Genomic DNA, 20,615 nt, shown 5'->3' with positions numbered 1-20,615 from the left:
GGATGATTTATGGGGCCGGGGTTGTTCCCGGGATGATTTATGGGGTCGGGGTCGCTCCCGGCAGATGGGGCTGCGGCAGCTGGGGAGGGGCGCTGCCCCCCCGGGCCTTTATGGGGCCGCCCCTCCCCTCCGAGGGCTGCGGGAGGGGGACAATGAGCCCTGAAGGGTTTGGGGACAATGAGCCCTGAAGGGTTTGGGGACACGGCCCTGAAGGGTTTGGGGCTCCCAGGGTGACAGGGGGATGTCCCCGCAGCGGGGGAGGTGACAGGGGGGGACAGGGGGCGATGTCCCCAAACTGGGAGGGGGCGGCAGGGCTGGGGGGACCCGGCAGGGGGCGCTGCTGCCCCGGCAGTGATTGGGGACGGGGGGACAAACCCGGGGGACATTGGGGACACCCCCCTGGGGACATTGGGGACACCCCTGGGGAAATTTGGGACATTCCTGGGGGGACATTGGGGACACCCCTGGGGACATTGGGGACACCCCCCTGGGGACATTGGGGACACCCCCCTGGGGACATTGGGGACATCCCTGGGGGGACATTGGGGACATCCCTGGGGGGACATTGGGGACACCCCTGGAGCAATTCCCGGATTTTTCTCCCAGTCCCAGGTGGATTCCCCCAAGGAATGGGATTTTCCCGAGGGATGGAGAGGCGGGAGAGGACGGGAAGGGCTGGAAAGAGGGAAAATGGGAATGGGGGGAAAATGGGAATGGGGAAATAATGGGAAAAGGGGGAAAAATGGGAATAGGGAAAATCGGGAAGGGGTCAAAATTGGAAACAGGGGAAAATGGGAATGGGGGAAAATGGAGAATAGGGAAAAAAACCTGGGAATTGTGGCGGGACAGGCCTGGAGAGGCCCAGGCCGAGGGGCCGGAATTCCCAATCCCAATCTGCCGGGCTGGAATGTCAATGAGCCCCGAGCTCCCATTGTCAGGGACAATGGGGCCAGATGGGGCCGGGCCCCAAAGGGGTCTGGGGTCTGCCGGGGTGGGAACGCCACCCTAAGGGGGTTTGGGAATGGGGAAAGTGACCCTAAAGCGGTTTGGGAATGGGGAAAGTGACCCTAAAGGGGTTGGGAACGGGGACAGACCTTTTCCTTTCCCCCCCAAAATTGCACAAGGACACAGTGGATAAGTTCATCATAGTAATCATAATAAATAGTGATAATAATAATTAATGATAATAATAAATAATAAATAATCATAATTCTCAATAAATAAATTAATTCCATAAATATCCTCATGGCACAGAGACGGGGGGGGAGGGGAGGGAAGGGTCTGGGGGAAAAGGAGGAGCCGGCCCCGGGAATTCCCGCTCCAGTTCTCTGGGAATTCTGGTCCCAGCTCCTCTGGGAATTGCAGCTCCAACCTTTTGGGATTTGCTGTCCCAACTCTCTGGGATTGGCAGCTCCGTTCCTCTGGGAATTTTGGCTCCATCCCTCTGGGAATTTTGGCTCCGTTCCTCTGGGAATTGCTGCTCCAGTTCCTCAGGAATTGCTGCTCCAGTTCCTCAGGAATTGCCACTCAAAGCCCTGGGAATTGCGGCTCCGCTCTCATTTTGGGATTTGCTGCTCCAACGTTTTGGGATTTGCTGCTCCATTCCTCTGGGATTTGCCGTCCCAGCCCGCCCGGATTGGCTCTTCTGTCCCTCTGGAATTGCTGCTCCAAAGCCCTGGGAGCAGGGCCAGGGGGGCAGGGGGTCACATGGACACAGGGATGGACACAGGATGGACAGATGGACACAGGGACACAGGATGGACACAGGGATGGACAGATGGACACAGGGATGGACACAGGGATGGACACGGGGATGGACACAGGATGGACAGATGGACACAGGGATGGACACAGGGATGGACAGACAGACCCTCACACGTCCAGCACGTGGTTCAGGTAGGAGATGTAGCAGATGGCCGGATGGACACAGGGATGGACAGATGGACACAGGACGGACACAGGGATGGACAGACGGACCCTCACACATCCAGGACGTGGTTCAGGTAGGAGATGTAGCAGATGGCTGGACAGACACGGGGATGGACAGATGGACACAGGGATGGACACAGGGATGGAAAGATGGACACGTCACACGTCCAGGACGTGGTTCAGGTAGGAGATGTAGCAGATGGCCAGGCGCAGGATCTCGATCTTGGAGAGTTTCTTGTCGGGGGGCAGCGTGGGCAGCAGGCGCCGCAGCTCCGCGAAGGCCACGTTGAAGGCCTCCACGCGGATGCGCTCCCGCGTGGCGTGCGCCGTGCGGTACTTGGCCGTGGCGCGCCGCCGCCGCCGCCGCTCCTCCCGGCTCAGGGGCTCCTTCCCGGCCGGGCCCACGGCCCCCGAGCCCGGCCCCGCTGCCCCCGAGCCCGGCCCCGCTGCCCCGGTGCCCGGCCCCGCTGCCCCGGTGCCCGGCCCCGCTGCGGGCTGGGGCTCGGGGCGCACCGGGGGCACCGCCGGGACGGCCGGCTCCGAGTTCAGCATCATCGGCACGGGCAGAGGGGATGGAGCCAGAGGGACCCCGGGGTCTGGGGACAGAGACAAAGGGACCCCAGGGACAGCTCAGAACTGATCTGGGGTTTGGGGACAGCTCGGAACTGGTCCTGCGGTTTGGGGACAGAGCCAAAGGGACCCCGGGGCTTGGGGACAGCTCAGAACTGGTCCTGGGGTTTGGGGACAGAGCCAAAGGGACCCCAGAGACGGCTCGGAATTGATCTGGGGTTTGGGGACAGAGCCAAAGGGACCCCGGCGTTTGGGGACAGAGCCAAAGGGACCCCGGGGACAGCTCGGAAATGATCTGAGGTTTGGGGACAGCTCTGAACTGATCTGGGGAGTTTGGGAACGATTCCAAACTGATCCCGTGGATTTGGGGACACCTCCAAGTGTTCTGGGGTCACCCCCAGGCTGGTCCCGGTGTTTTGGGGTCACTCCCAGGCCGGTCCCGGTGTTTTGGGGTCACCCCCAGGCTGGTCCCGGTGTTTTGGGGTCACCCCCAGGCTGGTCCCGGTGTTTTGGGGTCACCTCAGCAGGAGAAGTCCCCGGATTTGGGGCGCCCCTGCCCAGCTCGCAGCAAGGCCCGTGGGGATCCTCCTCCTCCTCCTGCTCATCACATTCCAGCCGGGAATTGGGGCATTTTCCTTGGGAATTCTGCGTTCCCGGAGAAAACTTCCCCAGGGGACGGAGCCGGGAGCGCAGCTGGAGGCATAAAAACCAGATCGAGATTTTCCCGTGGTTTTGGGGCTCTCGGGGTCAGGACGTGGCTCCGGAGCCCTCAGAGGTCAGATCCTGCCGGGTCTGGAAAAGAAGGATCAGGAATTTCAGCTCCGGGTGGGAAAGGAGCCGGCAGAGACATCAAGGAAAATAATAAAAATTATACTATAAAATAAAATAAAATTAAAAAAAATAAAATAAAATATAAAATAAAATATAAAATATAAAATATAATAAAATATAATAAAAAATAAAAAAAATAAAATAAATAAATAAATAAATAAAGAAATAAAATAAAATAAATATTTAAAATAATATAAGTAAAGTAAAAATTAAAATAAAGTAAAACAAAGTAAGAGAAAATAAAAATAAAAATAATTAAAAAGGAAACCGAGGATTTCCCACAGCTTTTCCCTGTCAGATCCGGGTGATTTTGGGAAACGAGCTCAGGGAATTCCGGCTCCCGGCTGGAGCAGGACCCGCCGGGGAGCTCGGGAGGACGGGGAAATTTGGGGCGCGGGGGGATTTGGGGCCGCCGGGGCTCTCCGGAGGTGGCAGGTGGCGGATGCGCGGCGGGGGCGGGGCGGGCTTTGTGTCGCAAATGAGCCCCGTCTGTCCCCGCGGCTGTCCCCGCGGCGGGCCCGGCTGCCTGTCCCCTCTGTCCCCTCTGTCCCTGCTGCCTGTCCCCTCTGTCCCTGCTGGCTGTCCCCCCTGTCCCCGCGGCTGTCCCCTCTGTCCCTTCTGCCTGTCCCCTCTGTCCCCGCGGCTGTCCCCTCTGTCCCTTCTGGCTGTCCCCTCTGGCCCCTCTGGCCCTGCTGGCTGTCCCCTCTGTCCCCCCCTCTTGTGCCTCTGTCCCCTCTGTCCCCGTCCCTCTGTCCCCTCTGGCTGTCCCACCTCTCTGTCCCCTCTTGTCCCTGTCCCCCTGTCCCCTCCCTGTCCCCCTGTCCCTCTGTCCCCTCCCTGTCCCCCTGTCCGTCTGTCCCCTCCCTGTCCCCTCCCTGTCCCCCGTCCGTCTGTCCGTCTGTCCCCGCTGGCTCCGCTCCCGGCAGATGGAGCGGCCGCAGCTGCTCCCGGGAATCCGCCGGGAATTCCCGAGCGCCGGGAGCGCGCCCCGCCCCCCGCTCCTCATCCTCATCCTCATCCTCATCCTCATCCTCATCCTCATCCTCATCCTCATCCTCATCCTCATCCTCATCCTCATTCCCATCCTCCTCCTCCTCCTCCTCATCTTCATCCCCGCTGCCTTCCCTGGAAATGCGGCGCGTCCAGGGAAAGAGGGAGAAACTTTGGAATGGGAAAAGCGGCTGGGAATGAGCCGGGAATGGGTTGGGAATGAGCAGGGAATGAGCTGGGAATGAGCAGGGAATGAGCTGGGAATCAGCTGGGAATGCTCCTCTCCTTTCCTTCCTCCTCCTCATTCTCCTCCTCATCCTCATCCCCATCCCCGGCTGTCGCGCCTGGAAATCCGGGAATGCCACGGGGAAAACAGGAGAAACTTTGGAATGGGAAAAGCGGCTGGGAATGGATCCCAAATCCCACCGGGATCCCAATCCCGATTTTTTAAAAGGCTGGAATGGTGGGAATTTACCCCCTCAAAAAAGAAAAAAAAAAAAATCGGGAAGAGCTCCCAAAATCCCTGGGAGAGGGGTGGGATTTTCCCCACTGACTCTCCCGAAGAAGTTCCCGGGAATTTGGATGTTCGGGATTTGTTCTGGGCTCGGTTTCAGCCCGAGAAGGGAATTTGGGAATTTGGGAATCCAGCCCCTCGAGCTGCCCTCTGCATCTGGGATTCCCGGGAATTTGGGGTGGATCCCACACCTGGGCGGGAAGCAGGAGACTTTTTTTTGGGAAAACTCAAGTTTCATTCCCGGATCCAAACAAACTCCCGGCCTGGGTTATCCCGGGGCTTTTCCTTGGCGTGGAATTCCTGCTCCCAGCGCCTCTTTTCCCTTCCTTTTGTTTTTTTGGGAAAACCTCCCAATTCCCAAACCCAGCCGCTCCAAGAATTCCTGGTCATTCTCCACTTCTCCCAGCAAAACCCCGGGAATTCTTCCCACCTCCCCCCTCGCCCTTTTCCTCCCATTCCCGACCCGTGGCGTGACGAAATTCCCGACAATTTTCCTTGGAAACCAAACGCGTCCAGGACCCCGATTCCAGGCGGGTTCTTTTCCTTTTCCCGGCTCCCCAACCCTCCCAGGAAAAACCTTTTTTCCAAAGGGATTTGGGAGCCAAACGTGGCACTGGGATCGAGGCATTTCCCGGGAATCTGGGGCCGAATTCCCGCCCGCATCCCGGTTTTTGAGCCATTCCCGATCCCTGGAAAAGCCGCCTTACCCCGAGCCCCGCACCATTCCCAGGCTCCGGCCTTTCTCCTCCAGCTATTCCCAGGATTTGGAATCCGCTCCGCTCATCCATCCATGGAGGAAGGGAAAAACTTTCCCTGGATTCTCCCGAGGTCCCGCGACGGATCCGGGATGGGAATCCGGGATGAATCCCGGAATTCCCGGGGCGGCAGCGCCGCTTCGGAGCCTCCAAGGAGGAAATTCGCCGCTCCCCCCAAAAATTCCCAATTTATCCACCCTGGGCCCGACCCCGGGAGCCTCATTGGCCTCTCCCGCTCCCCCTCCCTTTTCCCTCATAAATATGGAAAAGCGGGAATTCGGGATTCCATTGGCTGCGCGGGAGCCCCCGGGAGGGGCGCGCTGGATGCGGGCCGGGAAAAGGCGACAGCTGCTCCCGGTGCTCCTTTCCAGCGGGAATTCCGCCCGGGAAAAGGGGGAAAAGAGCCTGGAGCGGCATTCCCGATCCCGAAATCGGGAAAAGGAGCCCGGAGCGGAATTCCCGGTCCTGAAAAATGGGAAAAGGGAGCCCGGAGCAGAATTCCCGGTGGATGCCGAGGCTCCGGAGCCCTCGGGTGATCCCTGAGGACGCTGCGGGTCCCTTTGGGGCCACCCAGAGCCTCCATCCCACAAATCCCGCCCGGGAAATTCACCTGCGGTGGAGCGGGAAAAGTGAAAGGGAAGAAACTCAGGAATAGGCTGGGAGAAACCCAGGAATATCCCGGGAACAGCCGGGAACGCGCTCCCGAGTGCAGCCGGGACACAGCGGCCGCTGGGGCCGGCTCTGCCCTCGCCCTCCTGGGGTTGTCCCGGTTCAGCTCCGGGAAATCCTCGGGAAATCCTCGGGAAATCCTCGGGAAATCCGCTGCAGTTCCCGGGGGATCCCGGCGCTCCCATCCCGCATTTGGGATCCTCCCGGAGCTCCCGAGATCCCTTCGGGATCCTCCCGCGCGTCCCTGGACTTTGGGGTCCCCTGTCCTGTCCCTGTCCCCGCTCTGTCCCGGTTCTGTCCCGGTTCTGACCCGCTCGCTGGCTCGCGCCGCTGGCGGTTCTGTCCCGGTTCTGTCCCGGTTCTGTCCCGGTTCTGCCCCGGTTCTGCCCCGGTTCTGACCCGCTCTCTGCCCGGCCCCGCTGGCGGTTCTGTCCCGGTTCTGTCCCCGTTCTGCCCCGGTTCCGACCCGCTCGCTGCCCGGCCCCGCTGGCCCTGTCCCCGCCGCTGTCACCAGCTGAGCCCCGCGTGTCGCCGCCCGCGGCTCCGGGGCCGCTCCGGAGCAGCTGCGAGAGCGGCGGGCACCGAGCCCGGGCAGGAGGGGCGGGAAACGGGACAGGAACGGGACAGGAACGGGAAACGGGGACAGGAACGGGAAACGGGGACAGGGACAGGGACGGGAGATGGAGACGGGGACAGGAACGGGACAGGGACGGGACAGGAACGGGAAATGGGGACAGGAGACCGGGACAGGGACGGGACAGGGACGGGAAATGGGGACAGGAACGGGAGAGGAACGGGAAACGGGGACAGGAACGGGACGGGAACGGGGACGGGAAACGGGGACAGGACGGGACAGGGACCGGAGACGGGGAATGCGAGGGGACAGAGCCTGGAGCGGCTCCCGGCGCAGCCGCATCCCAAATCCCAAATCCCACAGCCTCATCCCCATCCCACACTCCCGAATTCCCTCCCCGCCACCCCCAAGGGATTTTTGGGATCGCTCCCAGCCCCTCCCCATCCCAAATCCGCATCCATCACCCGGATCCCACACTCCCATCCCCAATCCCAAATCCACATCCATCACCCGGATCCCACATTCCCACCCCCAGTCCCCTCCCCGCCGCCCCGGGGGGATGTTTTGGGCTCGTTCCCGGCGCGGCCGCAGCTGAGGCCGCGGCTCCGGGCGCGATTCCAGCCGGGAATGAGGCGGGAGCAGCGGAGCCTCCCCCGCCCGCCCGCCAGCGCTTCCCGCCGGGAATTCCGGGCGCCTTTCCCATCCCGGGGGCTCCGGAACGGGATCCGGGGCTCCGCGCTGACCCCGAAACGGGGCCCCGATCCCAGAGCTGGGATCCCTTTCCCGGGAAAGTCCCGAAATTCCCTTCGGCTCAGCTTTTCCTCCTCTGGAATTGCCGGGAATGGGGGATTCCATCCAGGGATGCGCTCGGACCCCAAAGATCCCAAAAATCCCACGGGAAGGTTCTGCTGGGATTTCGCTCATTCCCTGTCCCGGGAATTCCTGGGATTTTGCTCATTCCTGGTCCCACGACTCATTCCCAGTCGTGGTTCCAGGCCCGTGATTCCAAATTTCCGGCTCATTACCCCGAATTCCCGGTTCATTATCCCAAATTCCCAGTTCATTATCCCAAATTCCGGCTCCTCTCCAGCCCTTTGTGTCCTTCCCATCCGTTTTCCCAAAGCTTTTCCATGAATTATTTGGGATCCAAATCCCGTGCCTTTTATCCACCCAATCCCAACCCCAAATCCCAAATTTCCCCAAATCCCAGATTTCCCCAATTCCCAGCGTTTCCCCCCCCCTTTTTTTTTTTTTTTTTTGTGGCTCCAACGAGGGAAAAAAACCTGGAAATAAAAAAGGTTATTTGGGAATCCCATGGATTTATTTATAATATTTACAAATCTCAAAGAAAAAAGGGACTTTTCCTATCAGGACATTCCCAGACCCTCTGGAATTCTTCACAATTCCAAAAAAAAAAAAAAAAAAACAAACCACAAAACCCTTTATCCTTCCTTTATCTGGATTTTAGGGAAAGCTCCACCCTGGAAAATAGGATGGGTCCAACCAGGAATTCCGAGAAAATTTTGGGAATTTGCCACTCAGGCAACCTGGAATTCCGGGAATTTTTCACTCAGGGCATTAAACCAACCCGAAATTATGGGAATTTCCCACCCAGGGCATGGATCCCCCCTGGAATTCCGGGAATTTCCCCGCAGGGCACGGATGCTCCCCGGAATTCCGGGTTTCCCGAGGTTCTCCCGGAGGTTTTCTCAGATTTTCAGTATCCGGAGGGGCCGGGCGGGGCCGGGAGGCCGAAGAGCAGCTCGGCCTTGGAATTGATGAGGAAGGTGCAGAGCAGGGACAGGAGCAGCACCAGCACCCCCAGCGCCAGCGTCAGCAGCTGGAAAACGGGAATTGGGAATTTGGGAATTGGATATTGGGATATTGGGGGTTTGGTGCAGAGCAGGGACAGGAGCAGCGCCAGCGTCGGCAGCTGGAAAAACGGGAATTTGGGATGTTTGGGAATTGGGATATTGGGGATTGGGATGGTTGGGATTTGGGGATTTCGGATATTGGGGATTTGGGATTTTGGGATCAACCCAGGCTCCCTCCCTGTCCCTCCCTGTCCCCTGGGTGTCCCCGTCTCTCTCCTGTCCCTGTGTCTGTCCTGTCCCCCTGTCCCTCTCCCATCCCTGTGTCCCATCCCTGTCCCCTGGATGTCCCCTGAATGTCCCTGTCCCCTGAATGTCCCTGTCCCATCCCTGTGTCCCATCCCTGTGTCCCATCCCTGTGTCCCCTGGTTATCCCCCTCCTTGTGTCCCCTCAGTGTCCCTGGCTGTCCCTGTCCCCTGAATGTCCCTGTCCCATCCCTGTGTCCCCTGGGTGTCCCTGTCCCATCCCTGTGTCCCCATCCCTGTGTCCCTGTGTCCCCTTGTCTGTCCCATCCCTGTGTCCCTTGGCTGTCCCTGTCTGACCCCTGTGTCCCATCCCTGTCCCCTGGGTGTCCCCTGGGTGTCCCTGTCCCTGTCCCATTCCTGTGTCCCCTTGTCTGTCCCATCCCTGTATCCCCTGGCTGTCCCTGTCTGACCCCTGTGTCCCTGTCCCCTGGATGTCCGTCTCCCATCCCTGTGTCCCATCCCTGTGTCCCTGTGTCCCCTTGTCTGTCCCATCTCCATGTCCCCATCCCTGTATCCCCTGGCTGTCCCTGTCCCCTGGCTGTCCCCGTGTCCGTCCCACCCCTGCCCCCGTGTCCCCCTGCACATCACCTCCAGCTCCCGGCTGGCCACCAGGAAGAGCCGGGCCCGCACGTCCTTCCAGCGGCTCTCGGTCCAGGTGGAGAATTCCCGCGAGTCCCAACGGCGCAGCTCGAAGGCGGGGGACAGCGCCGGGGACAGCCGGACACCGGAGCGGACACAGCCGGGAATGCGGGAGCTGGAATTCCCGTCCAGGGGGCCCTGCACCCACCAGTACTCGTACAGCTGGGAATGACACAGGGAAAACGGGAATTACAGCTGGGAAAAACGGGAATGACAGCCTGGGACAGACAGACACTGGAGCAGACACAGCCAGGAATGCGGGAGCTGAAATTGGAATCCAGGGGGCCCTGCACCCACCAGTACTCGTACAGCTGGGAAACGGGAATTACACAAGGAATTACACAGGGAAAATGGGAATGAGAGCTGGAAAAAACAGGAATGACAGCCGGGGACAGCGCGGGGGACAGGCGGACACCCCAATCCCAATCCCGATCCCGGCTCACCTCAGGCAGCGTTCCCAGGGTTTTCCCAGGATCCTGGCCCCAATCCCTATCCTGATCCCAATCCCAGTCCCCAATCCCAGTTTACCTTGGGCAGCATTCCCGGGGTTTTCCCGGGATCCCAATGCCGATCCCGCTCCCGGCTCACCTCGGGCAGCATTCCCAGGGTTTTCCCGGGCTCCCGATCTCGATCCCGATCCCAATCCCAATCCCGCTCCCGGCTCACCTCGGGCAGCGTTCCCGGGGTTTTCCCGGGCTCCTGGCACTGCTCCCGGCTGAGGTTGGCGCTGGCCCCGGTCAGGTTGCCCAGCACCGCCTGCAGCAGCTGCGTGGTGTTGGTGGGGCTGGACACGGCCACGTAGTGCTGCGGGAAAGGGCCTGGAACGCCGGGAAAAACGGGATTGGGAACGGGAACGGTGGGAAAAACGGGATTGGGGGCGGGAAAAACGGGATTGGGAACGGGAAAAATGGGATTGGGAACGGGAACAATGGGATTGGGAATGGGAACAGAGGGATTGGGAACAGGAATAACAGAATTGGGAACAGCGGGAAAAACGGGGTTGGGAATGGGATTGGGAACAGGAAAAACAGGATTGGGAACGGTGGGAACAGCAGGAACAACGGGATTGGGAACATGGAAAATGGAATTTGGAACGGGAAAAATGGGACTGGGAATGGGAATTTCAGCTGGGGTATGGGAATTCCAGCTGGGAATCCCAGCTGGAGAAAGAGGAATTCAAGCAGGAAAAAAAAGAATCCCAGCCGGGAATTCCAGCAGAAAAAGGAGGAACTCTGGCCGGGAATTCCCAAGGAAAAGCGGGATCGGGTCTCTGCTCACCCAGGATCCCCCTCTGGTCGGGTTTGATCACAGACTGGAACCAGGAATTGTTGGAGTTGAGCAGGAATCCATAGAGCAGCCGCGTTACCTGCCGGAAAACCCGGAATTCCCTCAGGGAATCTCCCTGGAATTCCCCAGGAAAAAGGGACTGCAGGGATAGGAGGGGCTCCCAGGAAAGAAGCTGGAATTCTGGAGAGACGGCGGGATGGGGAATCCCAGGAAAAGGTGGGAATTCCAGGAAAATCGGGGATTCTTATTCCAGGGATTCCAGGAAAATTGTGGACTCTAAGTCCAGGGATCCTAGGAAAATTTGGGATCCTAATTCCAGGGATTTCAGGAATACTGGGGATTCCAACTCCAGGATTTCAGGAAAACCGGGGATCCTGATTCCAAGGATTTCGGGCAAATGGGAGATTCCAGACTTAAAGATTCCAGTCTGGGCATTCCAGGGAAATGTGGGATCCTGATTCCAGGGATTTCAGGCCCAGGCATTTCAGGAAAACTTAATTCCCGGGATTTCAGGAAAATTGGGGGTTCCAATCCCAGGGATCAGGCCCCTGGGGAATTCCAGGGGAAGTGTGGGTTCCCACCGCAGCATTCCCAGCAGGACTCAGGAAGGCATTCCCACCGTTTTGGGATCCGCCCGGATGCTCTCGGCGGCGCCGGCGGCTCCCCCGGCCAGCGAGAACAGAGCCCGGGCCACCAGCGTGGCCACCTGGGCCAGGGCCTGCGAACGGCAACAGGGAATTCCGGGAATTCTGGGAATTCCGGCCCGAAGCTCCCCAGTCCCAGCGCTCCCGTATCCCTCCCGCCCGCGCTCCGGCTTTTCCCTCCTCTTCCCAAACCCCTGGGGAGTTATTCCCGCCCCTTTCCCAAGCTTTCCTCCCTCTGCCCATCCCAAATCCCACCCGGCTCCTTCCCAGCTTTTCCCACCTTTTCCGCATTCCCTCCCCCTCCGATTCCCAGGAATGCCCGGATCCCGAATTCCGAACCCCAGGAATGTCCCAGATCCCAAATCCCAAGAACCCCCTGGATCCCAGGAATCCCGCAGATCTCAAATCCCAAATCCCAGGAACGTCCCAGATCCCAAATCCTCAATCCCAGGAATGTCTTGGATCCTAAATCCCAGGAATCCCCTGGCTCCCAAATCCCAAACCCTAGGAATCCCAGCTCCAAAATCCCAGGAATCCACTGGATCCTGAATCCCAGGAATCCCCTGAATCCCAAACCCCAGGAATCCCAAACCCCAGGAACGCCCGGATCCCGCAGCACAGGAATTCCCGGAATTGGGCACCTGGGCGGTGTCGGTGACGAATTCCAGGCGCTGCTCCGGGCTCAGCCCCTCGGGATAGCGCAGCCCCAGGCTCTCGGCCGTGTCGTAGATGCTCTGGAAATACCTGGGAATAAACCCGGGAGAAGTCCAGGAAAAGTCCAGGAAAACGCCGGAATTCCCAGCCCGCAGGGAGGGAAAACCCCGCTGGGAAAAGGAGCCTGAATTCCCTGTCCGGGAGGGGTCGGAATTCCAGAGATAATCCAGAGGAATTTTCTGGGATTAACCAGGAAGGGTCGGAATTCCAGAGCTTTTCCCAAGGGATTTTCTGGGATTTTAATGAGGAAGAATTGGAATTCCAGAGCTTCTCTTGGAAAGTTTTCTGGGACTAACGAGGAGCCCTTGGAATTCCAGAGCTTCTCCCGAGGGATTTTCCGGGATTAATGAGGAAGAGTCAGAATTCCAGATGGGGATTCCAAGGGGTTTTATCAATGAATTCCATGAGCTGGGAGAGGAAAATTCCCAAAAAATCAGAGGAAAAAGCAGGAATTCCAAGGGATTTTATCCATGAAAGGTTCATCATCCATCAATGGCTGATCCCAGCCAGAATTCCATGGGAATTCCAGATTCCCACATTCCCGGGAAAGCTGGGATGATCCCGAGGGATCCCATCTGGGGCTTTTGGGATTCCCAAATTCCTGCCCCACATCCCAGAACTCCTCTGGAAAAGCCGGAGCGGGGTCACGGGGGGTGATCCCAAAAAACCCCTGGAAGCGGAGAGGAAACAGCTGGGAAAGCATTCCATAAAAAACACCGGGAGCGGCCTCGGGAAGCGCAGCTGCGGCTCCGGCGCCGCCGGCTCCGGGCCAGGGAGCTGCTCCCGAAAAAAGCCGGAATTTTCTCCCGCCTGTCCGAGCAATTCCCTCGCGCTTCTCCGAGCATTCCCAGAATTCCCGCAGGAAGGGCCGGATCCGGCTGAAAAATCCCGGATTTTCGGGGTGGGAAAGGAGGGATCTTGCTGGAAATCCCAGAATTCCCGGATTTCTGGGATGGGATCCTGCATTTTCAGCACGGGGTTCCCATGGGAAGCTGAAATCCCTCTGGAACACCCAGAATTCCTGGATTTGTACCCAGTGCAGAATACCCAGAATTCCTAAATCTTACCTGTGCCAGAATTCCTGGATTTTACCTGTCCTAGAATTCCCGGATTACGTACCTGGCATTCTGGGGTTTCACCTGTCCCACAGTTCCCAGAACTCCCAGAATTCCCAGATTTTCCCTGTCCCGTTATTCCCGTTATTCCATGCCTGTTGCGGAACGCCCCCCAATGGTCACTGCGCAGCCCTGCCTGTCCCAGCATCCTCAGAATTCCTGGAATCAATTCCCGTTTTTCCGTACCTGTTCTGGAAGGCGCTGCGGTGGCTGCTGAGCAGCCCTGCCTGCCCCAGCACTCCCAGAATTCCCGTTTTTTTCCATTTTCCCTGGAATTCCGTACCTGTTGCGGAACGCTCCCTGGTGGTCGGCCAGCAGCCCTGCCTGTCCCGTTATCCCCGTTATTCCCGTTTTTCCGTACCTGTTGCGGAAGGCGCCGCGGTGGTCGGCCAGCAGCACGCCGGGCAGGCCGCGCCGCGCCCGCAGGAATCGCTGCAGCGCTGAGGGCGGCAGCGGCTGCGACTGGCCCGGCTCCCGCAGCGACAGACCCGCGCCCGGCCCGGCGGCACGGAGAGCGGCCAGCAGGGACTGCACCTGGAAAACAGGGAATGTCAGGGACTGCACCTGGAAAACAGCAGGAATGTCAGGGAATGGCAGCAGGGAGTGCGCCTGGAAAACAGCGGGAATACTGGGAATGGCAGCAGGGACTGCACCTGGAAAACAGCGGGAATGTCAGGGAATGGCAGCAGGGACTGCACCTGGAAAACAGCGGGAATGTCAGGGAATGTCAGGGAATGTGGGAATGGCAGCAGGGAGTGCACCTGGGAAACAGCGGGAATGTCAGGGAATGTCAGGGAATGTGGGAATGGCAGCAGGGAGTGCACCTGGAAAACAGCGGGAAAGAGTGGGAATGAGGGAAAGGCAGGAATGAGGGAATGCCAGCATGGACGAGACCTGGGAAAGAGCGGGAACGACGGAATGATGGGAATGAGGGAATGCTGGGAAATTCGGGAATGCTTCGAATGCCAGCAATTAGAAATGTCAGGAATTCCAGGAATTCCAGGAATGCTGCGAATTTCAGGAATGCCAGGAATCCTGGGAAAGCCAGAACATTCCCGGGGATTTTTTGGGATGGAGAACATTCCCGGGATTCCGGGCTCACCTGGGATTCCACGGATTCATTCCGCCGGGAGATGGGATCCGTGTGCATCCAGAGCACGGAGTCGTTCCGCAGGGCCACCTGGAAAACAGCCCCGGGAAATCCGGGAAAATCAGGGATGGACGGCAATTCCAGGGAAATCAGAGCTGGAACGGAAATTCCAAGGAAAAATCAGAACCCTGGGTGGCAATCCCAGGGAAAATTGAGCTCCAGGGTGGGAATTCTGAGGCCCTCAATGGGAATTCCAGGAAAAAAATCAGAGCTGGGATGGGAACTTCAGGGAGAACTCAGGGAATCCCAGGAAAACTCAGAGAAAACTCAGGGAATTCCCAGAATTCCAGGAAAACTCGGGAATTCCGGACCTGGCCCAGCTCCAGGAAGGCGCCGATGTTCTCCAGGCGCAGCGGGAACTTGTCGTGCTCCATGTCGAACGCCAGGCGCGAGCTGCCGATGTAGTCGAAGCTCTCCTGGAAAACGGGAATGCCGTGGGAAAAGGGGAAAGGGGAAAGGGGAAAGGGAAAAGGGAAATGGAAAAAGGGAAATGGAAAAAGGGGAAAAGGAAAACAAAAAAGGGGAAAAGCAGAAAGGGAAAAAGGGAAAAGGGAAAAGGAAAAAGGGAAATGGAAAAAGGGAAATGGGAAATGGAAAAAGGGGAAAAGGAAAACGAAAAAGGGGAAAAGCAAAAAGGGAAAAAGGGGAAAAGGGAAAAGGATAAAGGGAAAAGGGGAAAAGGGAAAAGGGAAAAGGAAAAAGGGGAAAAGGAAAAAGGGGAAAAGGAAAAAGGGGAAATTCCCAAAATTCTGGTGTGGGGAGAGGGAAAGGGGAGGGAAAGGGAAGAGGAACGTGGAAAGGAAAAGGGAAAAGGGGGAAGGGGAAAAGAAGAAAGAAAGGAAAAAGCAAAGAAAGAAAGGGAAAGAAATGGAAAAGGAAAGAAAAAAAGGGAAGAAAGAAAAAGAAAAAAAAGCGAAGGAAAAAATAAAAGGAAGAAAAAGAAACAGAAAAAGCAGGAAAGGAAAGAAAGGGGAGGAAAAGAAACGAGAAAAGGAACAGAAACAGAAACAGAGCCAATCCCACCCAAAAACCCGTGAAAAAGCCATTCCCAAGGATCCTGGGCTGGATTCCGGGGTGGATCCCAGGGAATCCCAGGAATTGCGGGCTCACCCCCTGGAAGAAGACGAAGAGGACGTTCCTGGGGAGGCGCTGGGAGCCGGGGGCCGCCTGCAGGGCCTGGGCAGCCGCCAGCAGCACCACGAAGGAGCCGACGGCCGCCTCCGCGCCCGGGGCCACGTTCCAGAAAAACGAGTGGCTGTCCACCTGGAAAATGGGAAAAATGGGAAAAATGGGAATGTTCCAGAAAAATGAGTGGCTGTCCACCGGGAAAAATGGGAATGTTCTGGAAAAATGGGAATGGGAGAGGTAATGTTCCAGAAAAGTGATTTCCAGTGGATTTTAATGGTATTTTACCGCGACTCCTCCAAGATTTTTCTAGGATTTTCCTGAGGACATTTCCCCGGGATTTCCCCATCATTTTCTCAGGACTTTTCCATCATTTTCCCCCATGATTTTCCCAGAAAAGTTCCCAGGATTTTCCCGTGATTTTCCCATTATTTCCCCGGGATTTTTCCATTATTTCCCCCAGATTTTCCCAGGGGTTTTTCCATGATTTCCCCAGGGTTTTCCCCGGGATTTCCTCATGATTTTCCCAGAGATGTTCCCAGGATTTCCTCACGGTTTGCCCCACGATCTCCCCAGGATTTTCCCGGGATTTCTCACCCTGGTGGCCGCCAGGACCAGGCGCTGCTCGGGCGGCAGCCGGGCCGAGGCGTTGATGGGCTGCAGGGAGCTCCAGACGTTGTAATCCAGCAGGGGGTCACACACGATCTCTGGGAACGAGAACATTCCGGGGAAACACGGGAAACCCCTCGGAAAAATGGGAAACCCCTCGGAACAACGGGATTTCTATGGAAAAGAACCAGGAAAAATGGGATTTCTGGGGGAATTTCTACGGAAAACACAAAGGGATTGGTGGGACTCAGGGAGCTCCGGATGTTGGAATTCCCAGGATTTCCCCTGGATTCACCAGGGTTCTCCCAGGGTTTCCCTGTGATTTTCTCACGATTTATCCAAGATTTTCCATGGATCCTCCCAGGATTCTCCCAGGGTTTTCCCAGGATCCTCCCAGGATTTCCCTGGGATCCTCCCAGAGTTTTCCAATATTTCCACAGGATTTTCCCAAGAAGTCCCCAGCATTCTCCCAGGGTTTCCTCAGGATTTCCCAAGGTTTTCCCAGAATTCTCCCAGGATTTTTTCCCAGGATCCTCCCGGAGTTTACCAGGATTTTCCCAAGGTTTTCCCAGGATTTCCCCTCTGATTTTCCCACGATTTGTGCTGCCGATCTGGGCTACGGCTGCAGCACCACTGCAGCCCCCTGTGCAGCACTGACCTGGGTTGATGCTGAAGGCGCTCTGCAGCCCCATTGCAGCCCCCCAGTGCAGCCCAGTGCAGCACTGACCTGGGTTGATGCTGCAGCCCCATTGCAGCCCCCCCGTGCAGCACTGACCTGGGTTGATGCTGAAGGCGCTCTGCAGCGAGCTGCGGCGCATGCAGGTGACGGTGCTGGCGGCGGCGTGCATGTGGGCCAGCAGCTGCAGCGCGCACAGCGGGAACTGCGGCGCTGCCCCTGGCGCCGGGGGCAGGTTGTGGGCTCGGAAACACTGCAGGAAACAGCACGGCTGCCTCAGCACGGGGACTGCTGCACAGCTTCTGGGGGGTTTGGGAAATTTTGGGGGTTTTTGGAAATTTCTTGGGGGGATTTTTGTAAATTTCTGCGGATTTTTTTTGCGGGGGATTTTAATGATTTTCCCATGGATTTTTGTGGGTCCCAATGGGTCTCCTATGGATATTTACAGATTTAAATAGGTTTTTATGGATTTGAATGGATTTTCATGGATTTCAATGGACTTTCATGGATCTCAATGGATTTTCATGGATTTCAATGGATTTTCATGGATTTCAATGGATTTTCATGGATTTTCATGCATTTCAATGCATTTTCATGGATTTCAATGGATTTCCCATGGATTTCAAGGGATGGATTTCCAATGGATTTTTACAGATTTTAATGAATTTCCAATGAATTTTTATGGATTGTAATGAATTTTAAATGGATTTTTACAGATTTCCAATGGATTTTTTTGGATTTAGATAATTTTTTTTTGCTGGATTTTTCTGGATTTGTAAGGGATTTTAATGGATTTCCAATGGACTTTTATGGATCAAAATGAATTTTAAATGGATTTTTATGGATTTCCAATGGATTTTTTTTGGATTTAAATGATTTTTCCGGTGGAATTTCTGGATTTGGAAGGGATTTCCCCCAGCACCTCTTTGATGAGCTGGGTCTCGTTGGCGTCCTGCAGCAGGAAAATGGGGAAGGGAAAATCCTCGTAGGAGAGCCCGGAGCCGTCCGGGTTCCACTCGGAGCCGTTGCAGTGAGCGAACTGCGGCCCGTACGTGTCCGAGTACAGCCCTGCAACGGGGAAAAAAGGGGTGAAAACGGGGGAAAATGGGATAAAACGGGGGAAAACCGGAAAAAAACGGGGGGAAAATGGGATAATTGTGGGAAAAACAGGGAAAGAACAGTGAAAAATGGGGAAAAAATGGGAAAAACAGGGCCAGAACTGCGGCCCGTAGGAGTCTGAGTACAGCCCTGGAATGGGGGAAAAATGGGGTGAAAATGGGGATAAAACCGGAGAAAAATGGGATAAAACAAGGAAAGAATGGAGAAAAAAGGGGAAAAAATGGGAAAAACAGTGACAGAACTGCAGCCCGGACCAGTCTGAGTACAGCCCTGGGGGCGGGGAATATGGGGTAAAAACGGGGGAAAATGAGAAAAACAGGGCAAGAACAGGACAAAAAAACACAAAAAATGGAAAAAATTTGAAATAACAGTCAAAAAATGGGGAAACAAAAGGACGGAATGAGAAAAAAATTTTGAAAAAGACCAGGAAAACACAGAAAAAAAGTGGGAGAAAAATGAGGAAAAATGATTTTAAAAAAATGGGAAAAATAAAAAGAAAAAATGGTGAAAATGGGGGAAAAAAAGAGAACACCTGGGGGAAACAGGGACAAATTGGGAAAAAGGGGGAAAAGCTGGGAATTTTGCTCACCAAATCCATCGTTGGGACACTTCAGTCCCGGGGAAAATCCTTGGGCAGGGGCGGGAGAGGCAGCGGCCACGGCCAGGCCGGAGATCCGGGAGCTTCCCTTCAGCCGCATCAAAATCTCCCTGGAAAAGGGAAAACGGGGCTGGAATTTGGGATTTATCCAGAGAAAAGTGAAATCCAGGGACAAATCAGGGAAATGAAGGAAAAATCCCAGGATTTCAGAGCCAGGATCCCGAATTTCGGAGCCGGGGGAGGGCAGGATCCCGGATTTCAGAGCCAGGATCCCGGGTTTCGGAGATGGGGAGGGCAGGATCCCGAATTTCGGACCCGGGATCCCAGGTTTCGGCGTTCCCAGCCAGAGGCACCTGGAGAAGAGGCTCCCGTCGAGCAGGATCATGTACGGGGGGTGGGGGCCCTCGGCCAGGGCCCACTCCAGGTCCTGCTCCCGCTCCACCACGTGGATCACGCCCGTGTCGCCGCTCAGCGAGGCTGCGGGAAACGGGAGCAGCCCCTCAGAATTCCCAGCACAAAAATCCCTGGGTTCCCATGGAATACCCATGGAAACAGGAGCAGCCCCTCAGAATTCCCGGCACAAAAATCCCTGGGTTCCCATGGAATACCCATGGAAACGGGAGCAGCCCCTCAGAATTCCCAGCACAAAAACCCCTGGGTTCCCATGGAATACCCATGGAAACGGGAGCAGCCCCTCAGAATTCCCGGCACAAAAATCCCTGGGTTCCCATGGAATACCAGGGCAGGGGCGTGAGGGAGCAAGGGAAATTTGTGGGGCGGAAATTTGGGAATTCTGAGGGGACAAATCCCACAGTTCCCTGGAAAAGCAGGAGAGGGGCGTGAGGCAGTGAGGGGAGAGCTGCAGTGTGGAAATGTGGGATTTGTCCTCTCAGAATTCCAGGGAATCCCATGGAAAAATCCATGGGTTTCCATGGAATACCAGGGCAGGGGCGTGAGGGAGCGAGGGGAAGAGCTGTGGGATCAGCCCCTCAGAATTCCAGGGAATGTCACGGAAAAATCCACGGAAATCCATGGAAAATGAGGGAATGTCACGGAAAAATCCACAGAAATCTATGGAAAACCAGAGAATTCCACGGAGAAGTCGATGGAAAACCAGGGAATCCCACCAAAAAATCCATGGAAAACCAGGGAATGTCAACGAAAAATCCCTGGAAATCCATGGGATACCAGGGCAGGGGCATGAGGGAGTGAGGGGGAGAGCTGCAGGGTGGAAATGTGGGATTTGTCCCCTCAGAATTCCCGGGAAATGCAGGGCAGGGAGCTGAGGGGCTGTCGCTGGCAGGATCACCGGGAGGCTCCCTCACACCCCCAGCATTCCCAAATTCCCAGGAATTCCCATGGATCTCACACTGGCAGCCGATCTGGTGTGTGACATTGGGCAGCACAGAACCCCTCATCCCCCCCAGCATTCCCAAATTCCCGGAATTCCCATGGATCTCACACTGGCAGCCGATCTGGTGCGTGGCGTTGAGCAGGCGCACGCAGGGCGCCGTGTGGTTCAGCGGGATGTAGATCTTGCGGTGCACCGAGTTCCCCCCGGCCGGGGCTGCAACGGGAACAGCGGGATCAGGGACCGGGAACCGGGAATGGGGATGGGAAACACCGGGAATGGGGACAGGAATGGGGACCGGGAATGGAGACCGGGAATGGGGACCGAGAATAGGAAACACCGGGAATGGGAACAGGAACGGGGACCAGGAACAGGAACCGAACAGGGACCGAGGCCAGGAACCGGGAATGGGAACCGAGAACGGGAACACGAATGGGACCGGGAATGGGGACCAGGAATATTCCGGTGCACCCCCAAACCGCCCGCTCGGGGCTCACCCGCCGCCAGCGCGGCCACAAGCAGCGCACGGAGCATCCCCAGGGAATTCCGGAGCATCCCCAGGGAATCCCGGCCCGTTCCCGGGGAATCCCGGGCCGTTCCCGGGCAGCCCCGGCCCGGCCCCGCCGCCATCGCCGCCCG

General features: G+C 56.8%; 2 protein-coding genes across 5 annotated transcripts; both read right to left on the bottom strand.

Annotated features, from left to right (window-relative positions):
• Positions 1-1,773: 1,773 nt before the first annotated feature.
• Positions 1,774-2,641, bottom strand: NHLH1 (nescient helix-loop-helix 1). Its single transcript, XM_041721162.2, has one exon. It carries the CDS (start codon positions 2,482-2,484, stop codon positions 2,089-2,091), a length of 396 nt encoding a protein of 131 aa, XP_041577096.2. The 5' UTR covers positions 2,485-2,641; the 3' UTR covers positions 1,774-2,088.
• Positions 2,642-8,131: 5,490 nt separating this feature from the next.
• Positions 8,132-20,614, bottom strand: NCSTN (nicastrin). 4 transcript variants are annotated; one of them, XM_072918377.1, is made up of 17 exons: positions 20,474-20,614; positions 20,088-20,192; positions 18,979-19,102; positions 18,617-18,735; positions 17,831-17,976; positions 17,008-17,161; positions 16,221-16,406; positions 15,609-15,761; positions 14,810-14,914; positions 14,451-14,528; positions 13,710-13,882; positions 12,161-12,263; positions 11,495-11,593; positions 10,867-10,954; positions 10,255-10,406; positions 9,538-9,750; positions 8,132-8,765 (listed from the first exon to the last, which is right to left on the bottom strand). In XM_072918377.1, the coding sequence occupies exons 4-17, from the start codon at positions 18,623-18,625 to the stop codon at positions 8,550-8,552; spliced, it is 1,875 nt and encodes a 624-aa protein (XP_072774478.1). In that variant the 5' UTR covers positions 18,626-18,735; positions 18,979-19,102; positions 20,088-20,192; positions 20,474-20,614; the 3' UTR covers positions 8,132-8,549. The 4 variants fall into 4 exon arrangements, with proteins under 4 accessions (XP_072774478.1, XP_072774476.1, XP_041576932.2 ...); XM_072918375.1 differs by having other exon boundaries at positions 16,221-16,330; positions 20,474-20,608; XM_041720998.2 differs by having other exon boundaries at positions 8,132-8,672; positions 16,221-16,330; positions 20,474-20,608.
• Between the last annotated feature and the right edge of the window lies 1 nt (position 20,615).

Source organism: Taeniopygia guttata, chromosome 25 (genome assembly GCF_048771995.1).
Source record: "Taeniopygia guttata chromosome 25, bTaeGut7.mat, whole genome shotgun sequence".
NCBI lineage: Eukaryota > Metazoa > Chordata > Aves > Passeriformes > Estrildidae > Taeniopygia > Taeniopygia guttata.
The sequence above is the reverse complement of the archived record's forward strand: the minus strand, read 5'-3'. Positions and strand labels throughout refer to the sequence as shown.